Source organism: Phocoena sinus, chromosome 13 (assembly GCF_008692025.1).
Source record: "Phocoena sinus isolate mPhoSin1 chromosome 13, mPhoSin1.pri, whole genome shotgun sequence".
Lineage (NCBI taxonomy): Eukaryota > Metazoa > Chordata > Mammalia > Artiodactyla > Phocoenidae > Phocoena > Phocoena sinus.
This window is the reverse complement of record NC_045775.1, coordinates 59,112,916-59,134,022: the sequence shown is the minus strand read 5'-3', so window position 1 is coordinate 59,134,022 and position 21,107 is coordinate 59,112,916. Positions and strand designations below refer to the sequence as shown.

Genomic DNA, 21,107 nt, shown 5'->3' with positions numbered 1-21,107 from the left:
ATTCTCTGCCTGAATGAATAAACAGCTGCCCTCAGCAGCAGCTTGTGGATTCTTGGAACAGTGTCCAGACAGACAGCTTTGATCAGGGATTAGAATCCCAGACCCTTCATTCAAACACATTTGAAGCAAGGGCTTCAGTGTGGCATGTATGGGATGTGGGATCATACCACTGAATGGAGGCCATTGACTTATCTTTTTATTGAATCTTTCTTGATCTGTGAGCTGCCAGGGGAAATGCAGTTTTTTGGATTTCTAATTGTATCAGTCATGAAAACTTAAATTTTCCTCAATGTTTTATTATAATATTCAAACATACAGCAGAATTAAAAGAATTTTACATGAATACCTGTATACCCGTCACCTAGATTCTGCCACTAACCTTTTTTCTACAGCTTCATTGAGGTATGATTTTCATACCATAGTATTCACCAATTTTAAGTGTATATGGTTTTAGTAAATTTGGCTGTTTATCACCACAGTCCAATTTTAGAAGACTTAATCACCTGAAAAAGTTCCTTTGTCCCCCTTTCCAGTCAGTTCCCACTCCTACCCCTCTGCCTCAGCCTCAGGCAAGTATTGCTTTCTCTTGCTATATTATTTCATTTTCTACAAATTTCTTATAAATGGAATTGTGTAATACATGTCTTTTGTATCTAGCTTCCTCCATTTAACATGACGTTTTGAGATTTTTTTCATGTGTTATTTGTATCAATAGTTTTTTTTTTTTCTGTAAGTCCTTTTCTAAAATCTTTTTGTTTTGAAATAACTATAGATTTATAGGAAGTTGCAAAGATAGTAGAGAAGTCCATGTACTCTTTACCCAGGTTCTTCCAATGGTTACATCTTGTATAGGAAAAGAAGCATCTTTTTATAGTATATACTGTAATTCTTTAAAAAAAATGGCTCCCTGAAAAATTTTAGTATTATGGCAGCTTAGTCTTAGTTTAATTTTTCTTGGATTCTAAAGTAATTTTGTTTTCCTTAACTGCCATAGACATTCTGGGCTTGGAGTTATTTAAAAGTTTGGGGGTGTTTAGTTATAGATCATTTCTGAATGGCAAGTATAAGTTTATATGTTAATGGGTGATGAAAGAAATTCTAATTGATCCTGATCCCTGGGCTCCATGATAGGGCTAGCATAAGAATTCTATAATCTTGATGATTAATTCCCAACTTTGCCTGAAAAACTGTCAAGGTTAGAGAGATATTATTAAATTTATCAGAATGTTTGACCATAGACAATTTGATATTTCTGTAGAAATCGATGGGTATAACTGTGCAGACTCAGTAATTCTTGTATGTTATTGCAGGTGTTTAGAAGTTCACCACAGTACTGACTTTTGTTGATTTAAAAAAAAAAATAAAGCAGTGTAACTTTTATTTTTGGCTGAATAAAAAGTAAAACCAAGTTGAAAAGTTCAGAGTCAGCATTGTCCTGGTAAATTCTTTCAAACCTCAGTAATTCTAAATGTGAGGTGTAGCTTATTTTTTTCATAATTGGTTGCCTGGTATGTATTGATGAAATGAAAAACATGAAATTGGACATTAAGCTGAATGCAGTAGAAAAAATATGTGCATTAAAGTTACTCTGTTTAATATTTGCTTTTAAAAACCAGTGCTGAGATGTTTTAAGTCCAAACAAAGAAGCATACTCTGTAGAATAACATTTTTATTTGTGGGCTGGAGGAACCAGAATACTCACTATCTGATCATTTTGGATTGGAAACAATTTAGGTATCCCAGGAGTCCAAGATATTGGGTCTCTCCCTCTGTCCTGATAGTATATTTTGTGATTAATTGGTTTATTGAAAAGTAAACTTCAGTAGAAAGAAGTAGACTGGGAAGGACTGGAACTTAGAATACAGGTATGATTGTTAGATTGGAGGCAAGGGACTGAAAATCCACTTTAGTGCTAAGGGGAAAAAAATCCTAGTCTGCCAGTGGAACACATAGGAGGACAGGGACAGGTAGCTGTGGAGGAATGTATGAGCACCTGGTAGCTGGGAGGTGCAGCAAGAGGAAACAGGGAATGTAATTTAACTACTGGGAAGGTAAGGAGCATTAGCAGACTGTGATTTTATTGTACAGGAGGCTCATTATCCACATCACGACAGGAAAATATTCACTCATGATGTGATCCCTTATCCAGAGAAGAGTAGTAGAAATTCAGCATATAATCTATAAAAAAAACCCAGGATGAATTATTAAAGTTAACATTATTCATAGCACTGTAGCTGACAATATCACAGTAATCCTAGTGATTAATAATAAAAATGTAAATAAAACCCTCAAATGCCTGGAACGTAAAAACGTGTCTTTAAATAACTTGAGTTAGAATCATATCAGAATTGCCATTTAAAAAGACTTATTAGAAAAAATAACTATAATGAACAATATGGGTAAAAATTTAGGTAGTGCGGCCAGAGTGATAGAAGTAGGTTCATAGCATTAAATGCTTCAAAAAGAAAATGAACTGAGTATTGAACTCAAAAAGGTAGAAGAAGGAAACCCAATGAAGCAGAAGGAGGCAAATAATAGAGAAAAATGGATGAGTGAACAGCAAAATAGACAGCTTCAGGACCTTTATCTTGGTGGGCCTTAGCTGTTCTTCTGGAACCTTCCTAGGATTTTATCTGTATTACTGCAAAGCAAAAAAGGTGCCCTTAGAATCCTTCTCAACATAATGTTTCACTGTGACAACCAGTAGGTAAGGATTGACTCTATATGAAACATATTTGCTATCCCTATTCTAGAAGTTCTATCCAGTTTAGTAAGAAAAATTAAAACAGCAGGAAAGGAGGAAACAAGTTCTTATTTGCAATTGATATGATTGACTACCTGTAGAACTTAAGAAAATCAAGTCAGAAACTTCTTAGAATGGATAAAAATTCATGTAAGGTGCTTTATAGGAAACATATATAAAATAGAAGACAGAGTAGTGAAAATCACTGATGCTGAACAGAAAAAAGAAAAGAAGAATGAAAAGAAATGAGGACAGTTTGAGAGACCTCTGCGATAACATCAAGTGTACTGATATTCGCCGTATAGGGGTTCTAGAAGAAGAGAGAGAGAAAGGGGCAGAGAACATATCTGAAGACATAATAGCTGAAAACTTCCCTAACTTGGAAAAGAAATAGACATCCAAATCCAGGAGGCCCAGAAAGTCCCATACAGGACTTACCCAAAGAGGAAGACACATTGCGATTAAAATGACAAAAATTAAAGAGAAAGAGAGACTGTTAAAAGCATCAAGGGAAAAGCAAGAGATAACATACAAGGGAACTCCCATAAGGCTGTCAGCTGACCTTTAGCAGAAACCCTGCAGGCCAGAAGGGAGTGGCATGTTTTATTTAAAGCAATGAAAGGGAAAAACCTACACCCAAGAATACTCTAACCCAGGGGTCCCCAACACCTGGGCTGTGGAATGGTGCTGGGCTGTGGAATGGTGCCAGTCCATGGCCTGTTAGGAACCGGGCCACACAGCAGGAGGTGAGTGGCGGGCAAGTGAGTGAAGATTCATCTGCTGTTCCCATTGCTCCCCATCACTCACATTACTGCCTGAACCATCCCCCCCATCACTTGCATTACCTCCTGAACCCTCCCATCCCCCCACCCCCCCACCCCCGACCGTGGAAAAATTGTCTTCCACGAAACCGGTCCCTGGTGCCAAAAAGGTTGGGGACTGCTGCTCTAACCAACAAGGCTCTTGTTTGGATTTGATGGAGAGATCAAAAGCTTTACAGACAAGCAAAGGCTAAAAGAGTTCAGCACCACCAAACCAGCTCTACAAGAAATGTTCAGGAAATTCCTCTAAGCGAAAAAGAAATGGCTGCAACTAGAAACATGAAAATTATGAAATGAAAAAGCTCATCAGTAAAGGCAAACATACAGTAAAAGTAGGAAGTCATCCACCCACAAAGCTAGTAGAAAGGTTAAAGACAAAGCAGTAAAATCATATATGTCCACAATAAGCAGTTAAGGGATGCACAATACAGTTAAATGTAAAATATATCAAAAACAGTAATCATGAGAGGAGGAGAGTACAAATGCAGGGTTGTTAACATGCATTTGAAATTAAGAGACCAGCAACTTAAAACAATCACACACACATATATATACATATTGCTATATAAAAACTTCATGGTAACCACAAACCAAAAATCTATAATAGATATAAACCCAAAAAAGCAAAAGGAATCCAAACAACACTAAAGATAGTCGTCAAATCACAAGAGAACAAAATAAGGAAAAAAAAAAAAAAAAGACCTACAAAACAACCCCCAAACAAGTAATAAAATGGCAATAACATACATATCATTAATTACCTTAGATGTAAATGGACTCAGTGCTCTAATCAAAAGAGAGAGTGGCTGAATGGATACAAAAACAAGACCCATATATATGCTGCCTATAAGAGACTCACTTCAGATCTAAAGACACACACAGACTGAAAATGAGGGAATGAGAAAAGGAATTCCATGCAAATGGAAATCAAAAGAAAGCTGGGGTAACAATACTTATATCAGACAAGATAGATTTTAAAGACTGTTACAAGAGACAAAGGAGGACACTACCTAATGGTCAAGGGATTAGTCCAAGAAGAAGATTAAACGATTGTAAATATATATGTACCCAGCATTGGAGCACCTAAATACATAAAGCAAATACTAACGGACATAAAGGGAGAAATCAACAGTAACACAATAGTAGTAGGGGACTTTAACACCCCACTTACATCAGTGGACCAGTCATCCAGACCGAAAATCAACAAGGAAACACTGGCCTTAAATGACACATTACACCAGAGGGACATAATTGATATGTGTAGAGCATTCTATCCCAAAGCAGCAGAGTACACGTTCTTTTTATGTGCACATGGTACATTCTCCAGGATAGATCACATGCTAGGCCACAAAACAAGACTTGGTAAATTTAGGAAAATTAAAATCGTATCAAGGGACCTCCCTGGTGACGCAGTGGTTAAGGATCTCCCTGCCAATGCAGGGGACACGGGTTCGATCCCTGGTCCGGGAAGATCCCACATGCTGTGGAGCAACTAAGTCCGTGTGCCACAACTACTGAGCCTGTGCTCTAGAGCGTGCAAGCCACACCTACTGAGCCCACGTGCCTAGAGTCCGTGCTCTACAACAAGCGAAGCCACCACAATGAGAAGCCTGCGCACCGCAGCGAAGAGTAGACCCCGCAACTAGAGAAAGCCTGCACGCAGCAGCAAAGACCCAACGCAACCAAAAATAAATTAAAAAAGAAATTAAATTCATATCAAGCATCTTTTCTGACCACTATGCTATGAGACTAGAAGTCAACTACAAGGAAAAAACTACAAAAAACACAAATGAGGAGGCTAAACAACATGGTACTAAACAACCAGTGGATCACTGAAGAAATCAAAGAGGAAATGAAAAAATACCTAGAGAAAAATGCAAACAAAAACATGATGATCCGAAACCTTTGGGATGCAGAAAAAGCAGTTCTAAGTGGGAAGTTTATGGTGATACCTCAGGTATAAGGTATTCCTCAGAATACCTAAGGAAATAAGAAAAAATCTCATATAAACAACCTAACCTTACGCCTAAACAAACTGGAAAAAGAAAAAGCCCAAAGTCAGTAGAAGGAAAGAAAGCATAAAGATCAGAGAAGAAATAAAATAGAGACTAAAAAAATAATAGAAGAGATCAATGAAACTAAAAACCGGTTCTTTGAAAAGATAAACAAAATTGATAAACCTTTAACCAGACTCATCAAGAAAAAAAGGGAGAGGGCACAAATCAGTAAAATCAGAAATGAAAAAGGAGAAGTTACAACCAACATTACAGAAATACAGAAGATCGTAAGAGACTACTACAGACGACTATATGCCAATAAAATGGACAACCTAGAAGAAATGGACAGATTCTTTGAAGATGTATAATCTCCCAAGACTGAGCCAGGAAGAAATAGAAAATTTGGATAGACCAATTATCAGGAATGAAATTGAACCAGTAATTTTAAAATTCCAAGTAAACAAAAGTCTAGGACCAGTGGCTTCACAGGTGAATTCTACCAAACATTTAGAAAAGAGTTAACACCTATCCTTGTCAAAATATTCCAAAAAATTGCAGAGGAAGGAACACTCTCAAACTCATTCTGTTAGGCTGACATCACCCTGATACCAAAACCACACAAAGATATCACAAAGAGAAAACTACAGGCCAGTATCACTGAAAAACATAGATGCAGAAATCTTCAACAAAATATTAGCAAACCAAACTCAATGATACATTAAAAGGATCATACACCAGGATCAAGTGGGATTTATCCCAGGGATGCAAGAGTTTTTCAGTATCCAGAAGTCAATCATTGTGATACACCACATTAACAAATTGAAGAATAAAAACCACGTGATCATCTCAATAGATGCAGAAAAAGCTTTTGGCAAAATTCAACATCCATTTATGATAAAAGCTCTCTAGAAAGTGGGCATAGAGAGAACCTACCTCAACATAATAAAGGTCATATTATGACAAACCCACAGCTAACATCATACTCGGTGAAAATCTGAGAACATTTCCTCTAAGATCAAGAACAAGACAAGGATGCCCGCTGTCAACACTTTTATTCAACATAGTATTGAAGTTCTAGCCACAGCAATCAGACAAGAGAAAGAAGTAAAAGGACTATAAATTGGAAAGAAAGAAGTAAAACTGTCACTGTTTTTGCAGATGACGTGATACTATACATAGAAAATCCTAAAGACGCCACCAGAAAGCTACTATAGCTTTACAGTGAATTCGGTAAAGTTGCAGGATACAAAATTAATATACAGAAACCTGTTGCATTTCTATACACTAACAATGAACTATCAGAAAGAGAAATTAAGGAAATAATTCCATTTACCATCGCTTCAAAAAGAATAAGATGCCTAGGGATAAATATACCTAAGGAGTTACAAGACCTGTACTTTGAAAACTATAGGACACTGATGAAAGAAATTGAAGACAACGCAGATAGAAACATACTGTATTCTTGGATTGGAAGAATTTTAATATTGTTAAATGAACATACTATCCAAGGCAATCTACAGATTCAGTGTAATCCCTATCAAAATACCAATGCCATTTTTACAGAACTAGAGCAAGTAATTTTGAAATCTGTATGGAAACACAAAAGGACTCCAATGTCCAAAATAATCTTGAGAAAGAAGAACAGAGGTGGAGGAATCACGCTCCCTGACTTCAGACTGTACTACAAAGCTATAGTAGTCAAAACAGTATGGTGGTGGTACAGAAACATACACATAGAATAATGGAACAGAATAGAGAGCCAAGAAATAAACCCATGCACTTATGTTCAATTAATCTATGACAAAGGAAGCAAGAATATACAGTGGAGAAAAGTCAGTCTCTTCAATAAGTGGTACTGGGAAAACTGGACAGCTACATGTAAAAGAATGAATTAGAACGTTCTCTAACACCATGTATAAAGCTACACTCAAAGTGGATTAAAGACTTAAATGTAAGACTGGAAATCATAAAACTTCTAGAAACAAACATAGGCAGAATACTCTTTGACCTAAATCGCCACACTATATTTTTGGATCCTTCTCCTAGAGTAATGGAAACAAAAGCAAAAATAAACAAATTGGACCTAATTAAACTTAAAAGCTTTTGCCCAGCAAAGGAAACCATCAGCAAAACAAAAAGACAACCTACCGAATGGGAAAAATATTTGCAAATGATATGACCAATAAGGGGTTAATATTTAAAATATATAAACAACTCATACAACTCAACATCAAATAAACAGCTGAAGACCTGAATGCAAAATTGGCCGAAGACCCAAATAGACATTTCTCCAAAGAGTACATGTAGATGGCCGGCAAGCACATGAAAAGATGCTCAACATCGCTTATCATCAGAAAAATGCAAATCAAAACCACAACGAGATACCACCTCACACTTACCAGAATGGCTATCACGAAAAAGAACACAAATAACAAATGTTGACAAGGATACGGAGAAAAGAGAACTCTCATACGCTTTTGGTGGGAATGTAAATTGATACAGCCACTGTGGAAAACAGTATGGAGAATCTTCAAAAAACTAAAAATAGAATTATCATATGATCCAGCAATTTCAGTTCTCAGTGTATATCCGAAGAAAATAAAAACACTAATTTGAAAAGATACATGCACCCCAATGTTCAACAGCAGCATTATTTACAATTGCCATGATATGGAAGCAACCTAAGTGTCTACCAACAGATGACTGGATAAAGAAGATGTGGTATTTATATATAATATCACACAATGGGCTACTACTCAGCCATAAAAAAAAAATGAAGTTTTGCCATTTGCAGCAACAGGGATGGACCTGGAGGGCACTATGCTGAGTGAAAGAAGTCAGGCAGAGAGAGACAAATACTGTATGATGTCACTTACATGTAGAATCTAAAAAATACAACAAACTAGTGACTATAACAGAAAAGAAACAGAGTCACAGGTACAGAGAAAAAACTAGTGGTTACCAGTGGGGAGAGGGAAGAGGGGTGTGGCAGTAGTATAGGGGGAGAGGATGAAGAGGTACAAACTATTATGTGTAAAATATGCTACAAAGTAAAACATGGGGAATATAGCCAGTATTTTAGAATAACTATAAATCGACTATAACCTTTAAAAATTGTGAATCACTTTATTGTACACCTGTAAATTATATAATATTATACATCAATTATACTTAAATAAAAAATTTTTTTCAATATACAAAAAGTTTTCTCTATAAACTGACAGTGACTACTTAGAAAAGTACGGGGGTGTGTATTTGGAGGGGGGGAATTCTATTTTTCAATAGCTATAAAAAATACTTAAAAATAAGTCTACCAGGAAATGTGTAAGATATCCATAAATATTTGTCAAATAAATGAAAACTATATAACTCTTTAGACTTTTAAATTCCTAACAAATTTATAGAAATATGATGTTTCTGGATGGGAATATTGTTTTATAAATAAAATGACAAATCTGGGACAGAATCTATAGTCCTGCAACATAGCTCTAGTGTATCAAAGAACTTAGGCTACAAGAAATGTCTCAAACTTGACATTTGAGAGATAGGGTGGGGCGAAATGGAGGGAAAATTGTGTATTTATAAAAATAAAAACAACTTAACATCTTGCACTAAAATTAATTTCAGATGAATAAAAATGTAAAGAAAAAAGGAATGGAAATGGAAACAACAGAATTAAGAAAATTTAATAATGCTTAACTGATGTTAGGATGGAAGGACTATTTAAGCTTCAAAGCATGACATAAAGTTAAAAAATTAAAACTTCTATGTGAATAAACACCATTGTAAAAGGTTAACCTAAACTGGGAAAATGTATTTGAAATGTAACAATAGAGACCTTTTTAAGACCAACTGAAAAGAAAACAAACCCAAGTCAAAAAACAAGTGAAGAATAATGAAATTAACTTTCAAAAGAGAAAACACAAATGGCTAACAAATATGAAAAATAATCTTAATTTTTTGGATTCAAGATATGTATGGTGAAGTAGTCACGAGAGTACATTGTCCAGCAGTCTAATGGTAAAAATTCGTTAAAAGGGTAGTTCTCAATATTGCAAAGAATGTGGTAAAATAGGCATATCTCACATTCATATGTCGCTAACAGGAATCAAAATGGGCTTGGCAGTGAGACCGCAAGTTTTCAAATATTTACATTCTGTAGCCTCCGAAAATAAATGTCTCTTAGTTCAAATTTTCATTAATGAAAAGTTTGTTTTGAGCCTGTATGTCAGGCGTTATGCTGAATGCTTTACATTTGTTTCATTTAATTCTCATGATTATCTTGTAAGTATTATGTATCTTTAAGAGGTAGGCCATCTGAGACCCAAAAGGGAAAAAACTGCTCAAGGTTATTACACACTAGTAAACAAGATAGAAAGCAGTCTGTCTTGGGAAAGTGCTTGTGATGGTAAGTAAGAATCAACACATGGGCTTCCCTTGTGGCTCAGTGGTTAAGAATCCGCCTGCCAATGCAGGGGACATGGGTTTGATCCCTGGTCCGGGAAGATCCCACATGCCGCGGAGCAACTAAGCCCATGCACCACAACTACTGAGCCTGCGCTCTAGAGCCTGCAAGCCACAACTACTGAGCCCGTGTGCCACAGCTACTGAGCCTGTGTGCCACAACTACTGAAGCCTGTGTGCCGCAACTACTACTGAAGGCTGTGCACCTAGAGCCTATGCTCCGCAACAAGAGAAGCCACCTCAGTGAGAAGCCCGTGCACTGCAACAAAGAGTAGCCCCTGCTCGCCACAACTAAAGAAAGCCCGTGCACAGCAATGAAGACGCAACACAGCCAAAATTAAGTAAATTAATTAATTGGTTAATGAAAAAAAAAAAATGAACGCACTTGGGGAATCCCCTGGTGGTCCAGTGGTTAGGACTCCTTGCTCCCATTCCAGGGGGCACAGGTTTGATCCCTGGTTGGGCAACTAAGATCCTGCAAGCCATGTAGCGTGGCCAAAAATAAAATTAAATTAAAATATAAAATAGAATAAAAAAAGAATAGCACAACTTATAAAATTACACCTACTAATAATTTTCTTAACAATATAAAGGGAAAAAATAGTAAAAATCGAAAGTAATTACAGTGTTATTAATAATATATTATTAATGTAATTATTCCTACTAATAAGATTGGGGCTTATTCTTATTTCTATTTACTTTTCTACAATTGAACTTTAAAAAAATTTTTAGCCAAAATTAAAAAAAAAAAAAAGTAGTAAGAACAGGCAATAGACAAAAGTGAAAAATCAAAGAGAAAAATTTTTAAAAATCCAACAAAACCAGTGCAAGTACATTAAGGAGAGGCTTTTAAACCCTTATTTTTGATTTACATTCAAAGCTTATTTGGTTATGCACATACAGATTTACTCTCTACTTACCGTCCTTTGGTTCATTTCTCTTCCTTTCTTGAGGGTACTGTGTTAGGGATTTCATAAGCATCCACTGCATTATAAGGAACTTATATTTGGTATTTGGAAATAAAGGTTAAGTTATTTGCTCAAATTCGGAAAAAGAGAACAGTGGTAGATTTCCTAAATACTGGTTTACTTTGCTGCTACTAATGCTGTTTTTAAAAAAATATGCACTTAAACCAGTGGGGATTTTTTTGTTTATTTTCACCTTTTTAAATTAAAAATTCCAGCTTCTTAAAATACAACTGCAACTAATTCTTCTGCTTTTTTGTGGTATTTCAGGCATACACAAGCCAGTTTGTATCCCTTGTGATGTTTGCTCTTATGATGTGTGATGACAGGATCTCCATGCAAGAGAGACGCAAAGAGATCATGCTTGGATTGAAGCGGCTGCCTGGTATGAAGATACTCACACACTCTACTTGTTGTCTAAGGGAGTGGGAAATAAATGGGTGAAGCTGTGGCTTGTACCTATTTAGTCAGCAAGATCTTTTTACTTTACACCTGTGCGTTTAAAAACCCCACAGTGATAGCACAGAAGATTAGAAACGTTGGTCTTTTATCGGTTGCTACCCATATGTTATTATTATTATACTGGTTTAGTTTATTGTCCTCTTTTCATAGATTTTGCTAATATTACTTCTCAACAGATTTAATTAAGGAAGTTTTGAGCATGGATGATGAAATTCAGAAACTGGCAACAGAACTTTATCACCAGAAGTCAGTCTTGATAATGGGACGTGGCTATCATTATGCTACTTGTCTTGAAGGGGCCCTAGTAAGTCTTCTCACTTACAATTTCAGAATGTTGACTTATGGACCTGGCACATAGCCATACTTTTACTTATTTATTTATTTTTAAAATTTTATTTATTTATTTATTTTTGGCTGCATTGGGTCCTCATTGCTGCACGCGGGCTTTCTCTAGCTGCGGCGAGCGGGGGCTACTCTTCGTTGTGGTGCATGGGTTTCTCATGGCGGTGGCTTCTCTTGTTGTGGAGCATGGGCTCTAGGATGCGCGGGCTTCAGTAGTTGTGGCACACTGCTTCCATAGTTGTGGCATGCGAGCTCTACAGCACAGGCTCAGTAGTTGTGGCACACGGGCTTAGTTGCTCCACGGCATGTGGGATCTTCCTGGACCAGGGTTCGAACCCGTGTCCCCTGCATTGGTGGGCGGATTCTTAACCACTGCACCACCAGGGAAGTCCCAGTCATACTTTTAGACTGAATGAAATAGGTGGAAGTTTTACAAAAGTGCCTTTATATTTATGCATTCTGATTTGTTTACCTTGAGGTATAACAAAGTATAACAGAATACTTAATTCAAAAGTGAAAATCAAGAAGACTACATTTTAGCATGATACCGTGGGTTTAGCAAGGAACTTGGGTTACATTTTTGTCCAAATATGAATAAAATAAATATTAAGTTCTCTAGGTGTGAGATTTAATTGAGGTCAAATATGAAGCAATTGGGAGATCAGTTACAAAGAAATATGAGTACATTCATGACAGTCTAAACTCTTCAAAAAGTCCTTGTGGACTTCCAAATAGTTGTTGACATTATATTTAGAAATAACGATCAGTTAACCTGTTAGCTATATTTGCACATCAGTGATCCTTTAATACTTTCGGATAAATAGACAGGGACTTCAGACATCAGATGTCTTGTGTAATATTTAAAGAATGGGTTTTTGAAAAACAGTCTGAGGACTAATCTAGTTTCTTCCTATTAGAAAATCAAAGAAATCACTTACATGCACTCTGAAGGTATCCTTGCTGGTGAGTTGAAACACGGCCCTCTAGCTTTGGTGGATAAGTTGATGCCTGTCATCATGATCATCATGAGAGATCACACCTATGCCAAGTGTCAGAATGCTCTTCAGCAGGTGGTTGCTAGGCAGGTAAGTCAGGAGCTGCTGTGAGGACATCTTGGGGGGTTAAGGGTTGGGTCACTAAAGCTTATTTGAACTTTATGGCATTTAAAGTGATAGACCAGTACGCATCAGGTGGCTTACAAAACATGCTTAGGTTTGCATGTGAGTAATCTGAGATACTCAAGGGTTTTGACAGGACCTAGCTCAGTTCTCATAATACCAGAACCAAGATCAAAAATGAGGTCTTGGTCTCCAAGTCCTGTCTTCTTCAATCAGTGTATGCTGTTCTCTTTTAATTTAACATTCTCAAATGTGTATTTCAGGAGGAACTAGATTTTACATTAATATTACTGGTGCTGTGCTTAACTGAGTTTTCTTCAGATCATTTGGCTTTGTATGTACATTTCCAAAGATGTTAATCTCTAGTCACAATGTAGTGGTTACAGACTTGGGCTTTGAAGGCAGGTAGTCCTAGAATTAAGTACCAAGCCTGGTATTTCTTAGTTGTGTGAGTTTAAGAAAGCACTGAATCTTACAAAGCTTCTGTTTCCTTGACTGTGAGTGAGACTTACCACATGGGATTGTGAGTTTAAATAAGCCTATGTCAGTGAGGCCACGTGTGAATCGTGCAGTGCAAAATTTGCATGCTCATGTGTTACAGCCCTGCTTTTGCTTAACCAGTGATTGCGAGTGTGGTTTCTTTCCCAGGGGCGGCCAGTGGTGATCTGTGATAAGGAAGACACTGAGACCATTAAGAACACAAAAAGAACAATCAAGGTGCCACACTCAGTGGACTGCCTGCAGGGCATACTCAGCGTGATCCCCTTACAGTTGCTGGCCTTCCACCTGGCTGTGCTGAGAGGCTATGATGTAAGTGGTGGACCGCTTTGGTCTGGCTTTTCACCCTGGTACATTTTGATAGTTTCCTTCTAAATTTTTAGCAATAGAATTTGAGAATTCCCTCATACATATCTCTGTCACTTGTTATATTTCCATGGCCCAATTTGTAGGTTACAGCCTAACATTTTCATACCCATGGACTTGAAGGAAACTTGGACGTTACTTCCATGATTGGAGATTACCTGTTTTCTTTCTGTGTTTCTTAATGAGGTAGCTATTGGAAATTCTTTATTTGGGACTTTCTCACACACTGCAGGACTCTCAGCATTCCTGGTCCCTCATTCATTGTGACAACCAAAGTGACAATCAAAACATCTGCTCTTATACATTTCTAGTGTCCCCTGAGAGGGATGCCACCTCATAGAGGACCACAGGAGTTTTTCATGTGCCGAACTGGCTCCTTTGGAATTCTTCTTCCTGATTTCAAGTCTTTTAAAGATATATTACTATCTTTTCTAATCTAATTCTTTGTAGTCTATAGTAAAGATGGTTAATGAACATGTTTTCTGTTTTATGTTTTTTATAATCAAAAATAATTTGCTTATAGCTATTCCCCCCCCCCCATATCTGTATAATCTCTCAAAAATTGCTGGGTTTTTTTTTTTTTTGCAGGTTGATTTCCCGCGGAATCTAGCCAAATCTGTAACCGTAGAATAAGGAACATCTGAAACTGGGCAATTAAGCAACACAAGACACCTTTTGTATTTAAAACCTTGATTTAAAATATCACCCCCTAAGCCTTTTCTAGTAAATCCTTATTTATATATCAGTTATAATTATTCCATTCAATTTGTGATTTTTGTGAAATTACCTCATGTTTTCCCAGTAATTTGTGAGGGAGTTTGAATAATGGAATCTATATTGGTATTGGTGTCAGAAAGAGATTTAGCTCTCATTTTCATTAAAGGATGCTGCATATTGGATTTCCGGGCCCTCCACTTCAATCTGAGAGGCGGCCAGTGAAAGAGTAGTGCATTTAATTGGAATATTTAAAGCCAACAGCAATGTACTCGGACATTGAATTCAGTTATAGAGAGAAGATGCTGTGATTTATTTGGAAATTTGTTTGTTATTTTGTTTTTAAATCAAACTGTAAATCTTAAAAACTGAAAACTTTTCTTTGTGGGATTTCTAAGTTGTTAACCTTAGTCTCTCAAACTTATTGCCTGTTATCTGTATGTCAAGGTATCTTAGGAAGATAAATAGTATAGTAGTGTGTTGGTTTTCTCCAGCCCTTGATAGAAAATACTTGCACAATTTCATAGCACAAACTTTAAATTTGAGCTGCTTTGTACAATTGACAATATGATTTTAAGTTTGAAGATGGGATACGTACATGTTGTATATCCTACTCCTTGCTTTTTCATCTCCTGAAAGTGGTTTTTAATTTCCTCGTATCTGTAGTTTTTTTTTTTTTTAATTACTGCTGAATGACATTTTATCTTATTCTTTGAAATCACCACACAGAGTTGCTATCAAATGTCTCAATACCAATATATTCAGAATTCTCTTCAACTTTGTCCCAGAGAAGAATTACCTGCAGTTAATTTTAACTTCTCTCACTGCCTTGTTGCATCAAACTAGTAGTACCTTTGTGCCAATTTGGAAGCTCCTTGCAGTTGTTTGGAAGATTTACAAGTCTTTTGACTAATCATTTGACTCTAAATGTATACGATGGGCTAGAATTAGAAAAAGCTATATGCTTTATACTGATATTAATGAAGGATTATATAAAATTTAGTATTACTTTCTAGGAAGTTTTCTCTGTATATTCTGTTCTACTCCTGAAAAATATTTAGGAATGAAGAAGATATAAATAATACTGAGGTGCCTTCAGCTGGCTAGTGTCAGAAATGGAAACTTACAATTTAGATTAAAAAATTTAAAGTAGAATATTAGCTTGACACCCAAAAAGTTGTAATAATTTCTTCACGGAGCTTTTTTGGCCACACCTTGGGCGTTACAGGACAGTGTGTTTATGTTTTGGTTAAGTCCTTCTCTTTCAAAAGTTGTCACTTTTAAATTGTGAAGGTAAGATATTTAGTATAATTAAGTAAGCTCGGTCTTTCCCTTTTTCTGTGTTTGAACTTCTTGATGAGGTTACGATTTTCTAGTAGCTATTGGAAGAGAAGCATAGAATTCTGCCTTGTGTTAGGGTTAGAGAAAGAATTGGCATATTTTGAGGTAATTCAGAAGGACTCTTAGATTAAGACTAGAAACCTGTTTTTAAAATGAAATAGGATTACTGTTCACATTTATATAGCTACTATAGCTATATTTATCTATTTTAGTTGTTTCTAATACTATTTTGTGTAGGCCTGCTAGTTTTAGTATGTGTGTAGTGTCATTCTTATGTTATATTAGCATTTTATGCCCATGATATATATGGATTTGTAGCATTTCCAAAGTTCAAATTAGCTTTCTAAGTGAAACTGATATGTGAAATCAATCATTAATTTTCAGTCTCTGTTTCCTCTCCCTCTCCGTGTGTGCGTGTTTCGTGTGTCTGTCTATCTTTCTCTAGCTCTCAAACACACATATACACTTCAGGCTAGGGTAAGTTCTAAACCAAATCTCAAAAACCAATAGTGAGGAAAAAAAAGTGGTATTTTCCAAACAAACGTGGCTTCCATTCCCTACCCCTTCTTCTTGCTCCCTACCCTGTTTAGTGTAGTGATTTTTAGATGCTTTTATGAATTATGAACACAAAAAATACTGTAATGAGGCAAACTGCTAATAAGTGTGGATGCTCAGTTAAAACCAGTATAATACAGGGTAAGAAAATCTGATTTTTCAAGAAAGATATTCTACAAAAGGAGTCCTTTCTGTAAAAATTCTTTCTTGTAGTACCTTTAAAATTTAAATTCACTCATGTATAACTTAGAGTTCCTTACCGCAGGTCCTGAGCCCTTCGTAGGCCAGAGGTCATGTTAGCATCTAACACATGGCCAAGTACATGATTGTAACTTTGGCATCAGTCAGCTTTTCTGTCTTTTTAAATCACCTATGCCATAGGAATAGATGGTAGGAGGAAAATTAATGTTAACTGTTCTTAGTTTGTTATAACTCTGTCAACACCCTATTATGGGAAAGTCACTGTGCTAGAAACTGAAAAATACATCCTGTTTAAAGCAAAGTCCACTTGTCCCCAGATGGACTCATCACTCGTGGAGACTAGGATCATTGGAAGGCACAGGGTGAGAGAGTAGAAAAATGAAGTTGAGCTGTTAAATGTTGTGAGTGGATTTGTTCACTTAAATCATGGTCCAAGTTTTGGTGCATATAATGTTCCTAAGAGGTGAAGTGCATTTTGTAGAGTAAGCTGTTATCACAGGCTGTAGATCCATGTGTCTGTGGTACTCTAAGGAACAGCAGTCATTAGATTCAAAGGTGAAAACAATCAAGCATCACAACTAAAAGGGAACTGACACAGTGTGATGTGCAGATGGGGCTGTTAGAGTGCTAATAAAGATTTTCTCTCTTAGGTTCTTAGGAAATTGTTTCCGAGATGGCATTGTCTTATCCTTTTGAATACAGGTCTCTTGACCTGAGTTAATTATGAGGATGAGAGGAAAAGAACCCCTTTTTAGCTCCTTGGTAGTATTCCTTTGACACATTTCTATAACTCTTCAAAGAAGGAAAACCAGCTGAAATGTTTGCTTTAACAAACATATTTTAAGAAGTTCTTTGGGGTCAGTTTCCTCTCTCTCTCTCTCTTTTTTTTTTTTAATTAGGATATATACTATAGCAATAAAAGGGAACGACTAATGTTAATTACTTATTGTATGCTACAACTTAAGTGATTTTTCTAAAAAGCACAATGTCGTTGAAAATGTTTATTTAAAAAGAATTCAGAGCTCACATTGAATTTGTGAAGGCCAAAGAAATTGAAGGGAATGGTAAAGAAAGATAAAGAAGTCTTATATCCACATATTTAGTAGATGTTGTATACCAGAATACCAGGTGGTGTTTTACCTGCGAAAACATATTTCAGATTACTTTCTTTGTTTTTGGTGTTAGAGCCTCAGGTTTAAAAGTTTTAACAATTAAATCATTTTTTCCCCTCAATATTTAAAGATTGTTAATCTATCAGTATTTCCCTAGCTTGATGAATTTAACTGTATCTTTAGATCTGTGACATGATAACCAGTAGGAATGGTAATATTAGCTTTGAACCAATAGTATCCAGGGTTAAAATAAAAATCATAGTTAACTAGCAAAACCGTAGTTATGCCATATTAACTTGTGAGTCTGTAATAGCTTGATATCAGTGTTATGGAATATGCCATAAATAATGGCTAATGAGAACTTTTTAGGAAATTCTCAAATTACCTTTCTTACTACACTAGTTTTCAGAATGAATGTAGAAGTGATCCTGTTAGCTTTTTAAAACTGTTCTGCAGTTAATTTTTATTTTTTGCTTAAATAAAACTTTCAGTATTTGTTTAAATTATATTTCTTGTGAGCTAGAAATTTTAGAATCATCCTGCCTTTGTTTCAGTTTTCTGTTCTTCAAGATGAATGTTTAGTTTACTGAGCCAGTTGGTCATTTCTTCCTCATGTCTTCTGAGTCCAGTGACTATAATTCTGAACTGTGAATAAGTTAGCAAAAACTTGCTGAGAATTGCATTTTGAAGCAATTTGCCAATATTTGAAGTGTATACATGTTTGTCATTGTGTTAAAGATTGTATTGTACTAAGAATGTAGCCAATGTTTACTTTAGTTGTTGGTAAACATTTTTGATGCTAAAAGTTTATTCATTACTGTTGCTTTTAAAAAGAAGAAATATTACATAAATATATTTAAAAGTCACGTCTTCACTCCAACTTCCCAATTATTTAAAAAGGATTGTTAGATAAAACAAAGGCTCTACTTTTTCTGGTGTTATACTCTGTAAATATTATACTTTCTCAAGTCTTTTAGAACTTTTTGTGACACTGTGTTGTTTTTAGCAAATTTACAGGGTATGTGCAGTGATCAACAACTTTGTTTAAGTGAATTGATAGCTGCAAAAGAAGGATATTTAAGATGGGTGAATAGCAAGTACAGCATATACTCCAAACCTAAAGTTTCTGTAGTATCTGGCAATCTCTTAATCATTGAACAAAGAGTCCTTTTACAGGATCCTTTTATAAACAGCAAGCTAAAATCTCTGTCCCTAGTGCTTACAGCACTTGCTGTGTTTTGCAGGAGACAGAGTTATGCCAGGGTGGTTTGAATGAATAGACGTGCTGTGTTGCCTTCCCGTAGAATTGAGCCCAATCTCTCATCTCTTTTTCACTCTGTGTTGCTCTGCAGCAAAGCCCAGATCCACACCAGCATGGATCATTTTTTCCACAGGCCACATTTTTTTACATAAAATTTAGCTTTACTCCTAGTGAAAGGTTTTCTTTAGATTCTCTTCAGTTCACTATCAGTAAGTATTTACCGAGTGCCTATTAAAGGCCAAGAAATAATCTCCGTAAAAATTAAGAGGCCACTTTTCATTAAGTGGATTTGAGGTAAAATAAGTTCTTTAATTTTTTTGGGTGAAGGAAAGAAGTCCTTAAGTTTCTCCCATTCATCTGAGGTCAAATTGTTCTATCTAATTTAAAAAAATGATGTAGAAGCTTTATTAGTTTAACAAGCATCCTGGAGATAAAAAGTAATCTTGTAGGGCTTCCCTGGTGGCGCAGTGGTTGAGAGTCCGCCTGCCGATGCAGGGGACACAGGTTCGTGCCCCAGTCCGGGAAAATCCCACATGCCGCGGAGCGGCTGGGCCCGTGAGCCATGGCCACTGAGCCTGCGCGTCCAGAGCCTGTGCTCCGCAACGGGAGAGGCCACAACAGTGAGAGGCCCGCGTACCGCACACACACACAAAAAAGTAATCTTGTAATAATATACAGAGAAGTTGCCAGGTTATAGGTCATTTAACCAGCTGACCCCTCCCCAGGAAGTGTATATGTAATAAGATAAATTTATTATTCTCTTTTTGGTTAGCATGTACACAAGAGATTATTTCCAAGGTTGGAAAGACATATTTGTGAACTTCATATTAACATGATTCATTGACTCAAAACGCCAAGGTTCACACATGTATTTCTTATAGAGAATGCTGTTATGTAGCCATATTTCCTTTTTCATATTTCAAAAAATTTTTGATATGGAATATGGATGTGTAATTGAAAATATGGAATAAAAAACAGAGCTTGTAAACAATTGGAGAAGTGCACTCTGGATAGAATTATAGTTATTTCCTTCGCATTCATTTATCAACCTGCCTTTGTATATGTTTATGTAAAGTTAATAAGACTTTATGCCTGTTAGAATGAAAGCAATTGGCATGTTTTCATATGCTCTTAATTTCTGCAGTTTAGCAACCGATTGCATTATTTCTAACAATGCGGATAAGGTACATTGTGGAACTCAACAGCTATTGCACACCCAGGGGATATTTAGAGGTTAATTTTTGCCTCCATCACTTAGCTCTGTGTGCTTTGAAATGGAGATAAATATGGTGAGGTCTTAGAAGGAAAATGGCCAGAATTCCCAAAGCCTGGAATATAGGTAAATACTCACTGAGAGTGCTAGATGCACTATACCTGAAAGGCAAATGATCACTTGTTCTTAACTAATATATTCTTAATTTGTGAGACCCAAAGGTTGATATCCGTTAGTTTTAGATTGTTGTGCAATAGCCAGGGTGCAAAGGTCTAGATGTGTCAGGATCACTACAGTTTGTTTCTGCCAACGGCCCCTTTCAGGTGGCACTGTTGTTGGCATTAAGAAAAACCAGTGTGGCATCAGTCAAGGATGTTTTACTATGGCAAGTTCAATGTGAGATGGACTCGTTAGAAAGCTTTGTCTTCAAATAATGCCCCTAACTGGGATGGAAAATAGTCTGAGACGATAAAGACTTTCAGTTTCTAGGTAATCAAAATTGCATTAAATTCAGGTTTCTTTCTGTTAGACTTGAATGTATCTAGCCAGTGTGATTTATGGGGACTTTTGGTTGTTGTTGTTTATTCCTATTTACTTTGTACATAGAGTTGTTTTGAAATATTGAGCACACTTGCTTTGAATTTAATCTCTTGCTTTCTGTTTTGTATTTGTCATTTGAATAAAATTATAAACCCAATATTGATTTTATTCTTAATTCACTTTTACTGCTGCTATGGAGAAACCTAGGAACTGTGGGAGATCTTCGTAGGATTTCTGTCTTATGTTCTTGGTTATTAATTTGGAATCATGTGTTGCTGAAGTTCAAAGCATTTCTTTCTTTGAAAGAAACAAAAAATTAATTTAAAAACTTCTTCACATAGGTAGTCTTTTTCTGTGCTTTACGTGAAGTGGAAAAACATACTGGCCTCTGAGT

At 36.2% G+C, this 21,107-nt stretch overlaps 1 protein-coding gene across 2 annotated transcripts in view; it reads left to right on the top strand.

Annotated features, from left to right (window-relative positions):
• GFPT1 (glutamine--fructose-6-phosphate transaminase 1) overlaps positions 1 to 20,870 on the top strand; it is a 72,469-nt gene extending 51,599 nt beyond the window's left edge. For both annotated transcript variants that reach the window (XM_032652971.1, XM_032652970.1), the window contains 5 exons: positions 11,261 to 11,375; positions 11,629 to 11,756; positions 12,712 to 12,879; positions 13,561 to 13,722; positions 14,365 to 20,870. In XM_032652971.1, coding sequence (XP_032508862.1) covers positions 11,261 to 11,375; positions 11,629 to 11,756; positions 12,712 to 12,879; positions 13,561 to 13,722; positions 14,365 to 14,409 — 618 coding nt within the window. In that variant the 3' untranslated portion in view covers positions 14,410 to 20,870. The remainder of the gene's footprint in view (positions 1 to 11,260; positions 11,376 to 11,628; positions 11,757 to 12,711; positions 12,880 to 13,560; positions 13,723 to 14,364) is intronic.
• The last annotated feature ends 237 nt before the right edge of the window (positions 20,871 to 21,107 follow it).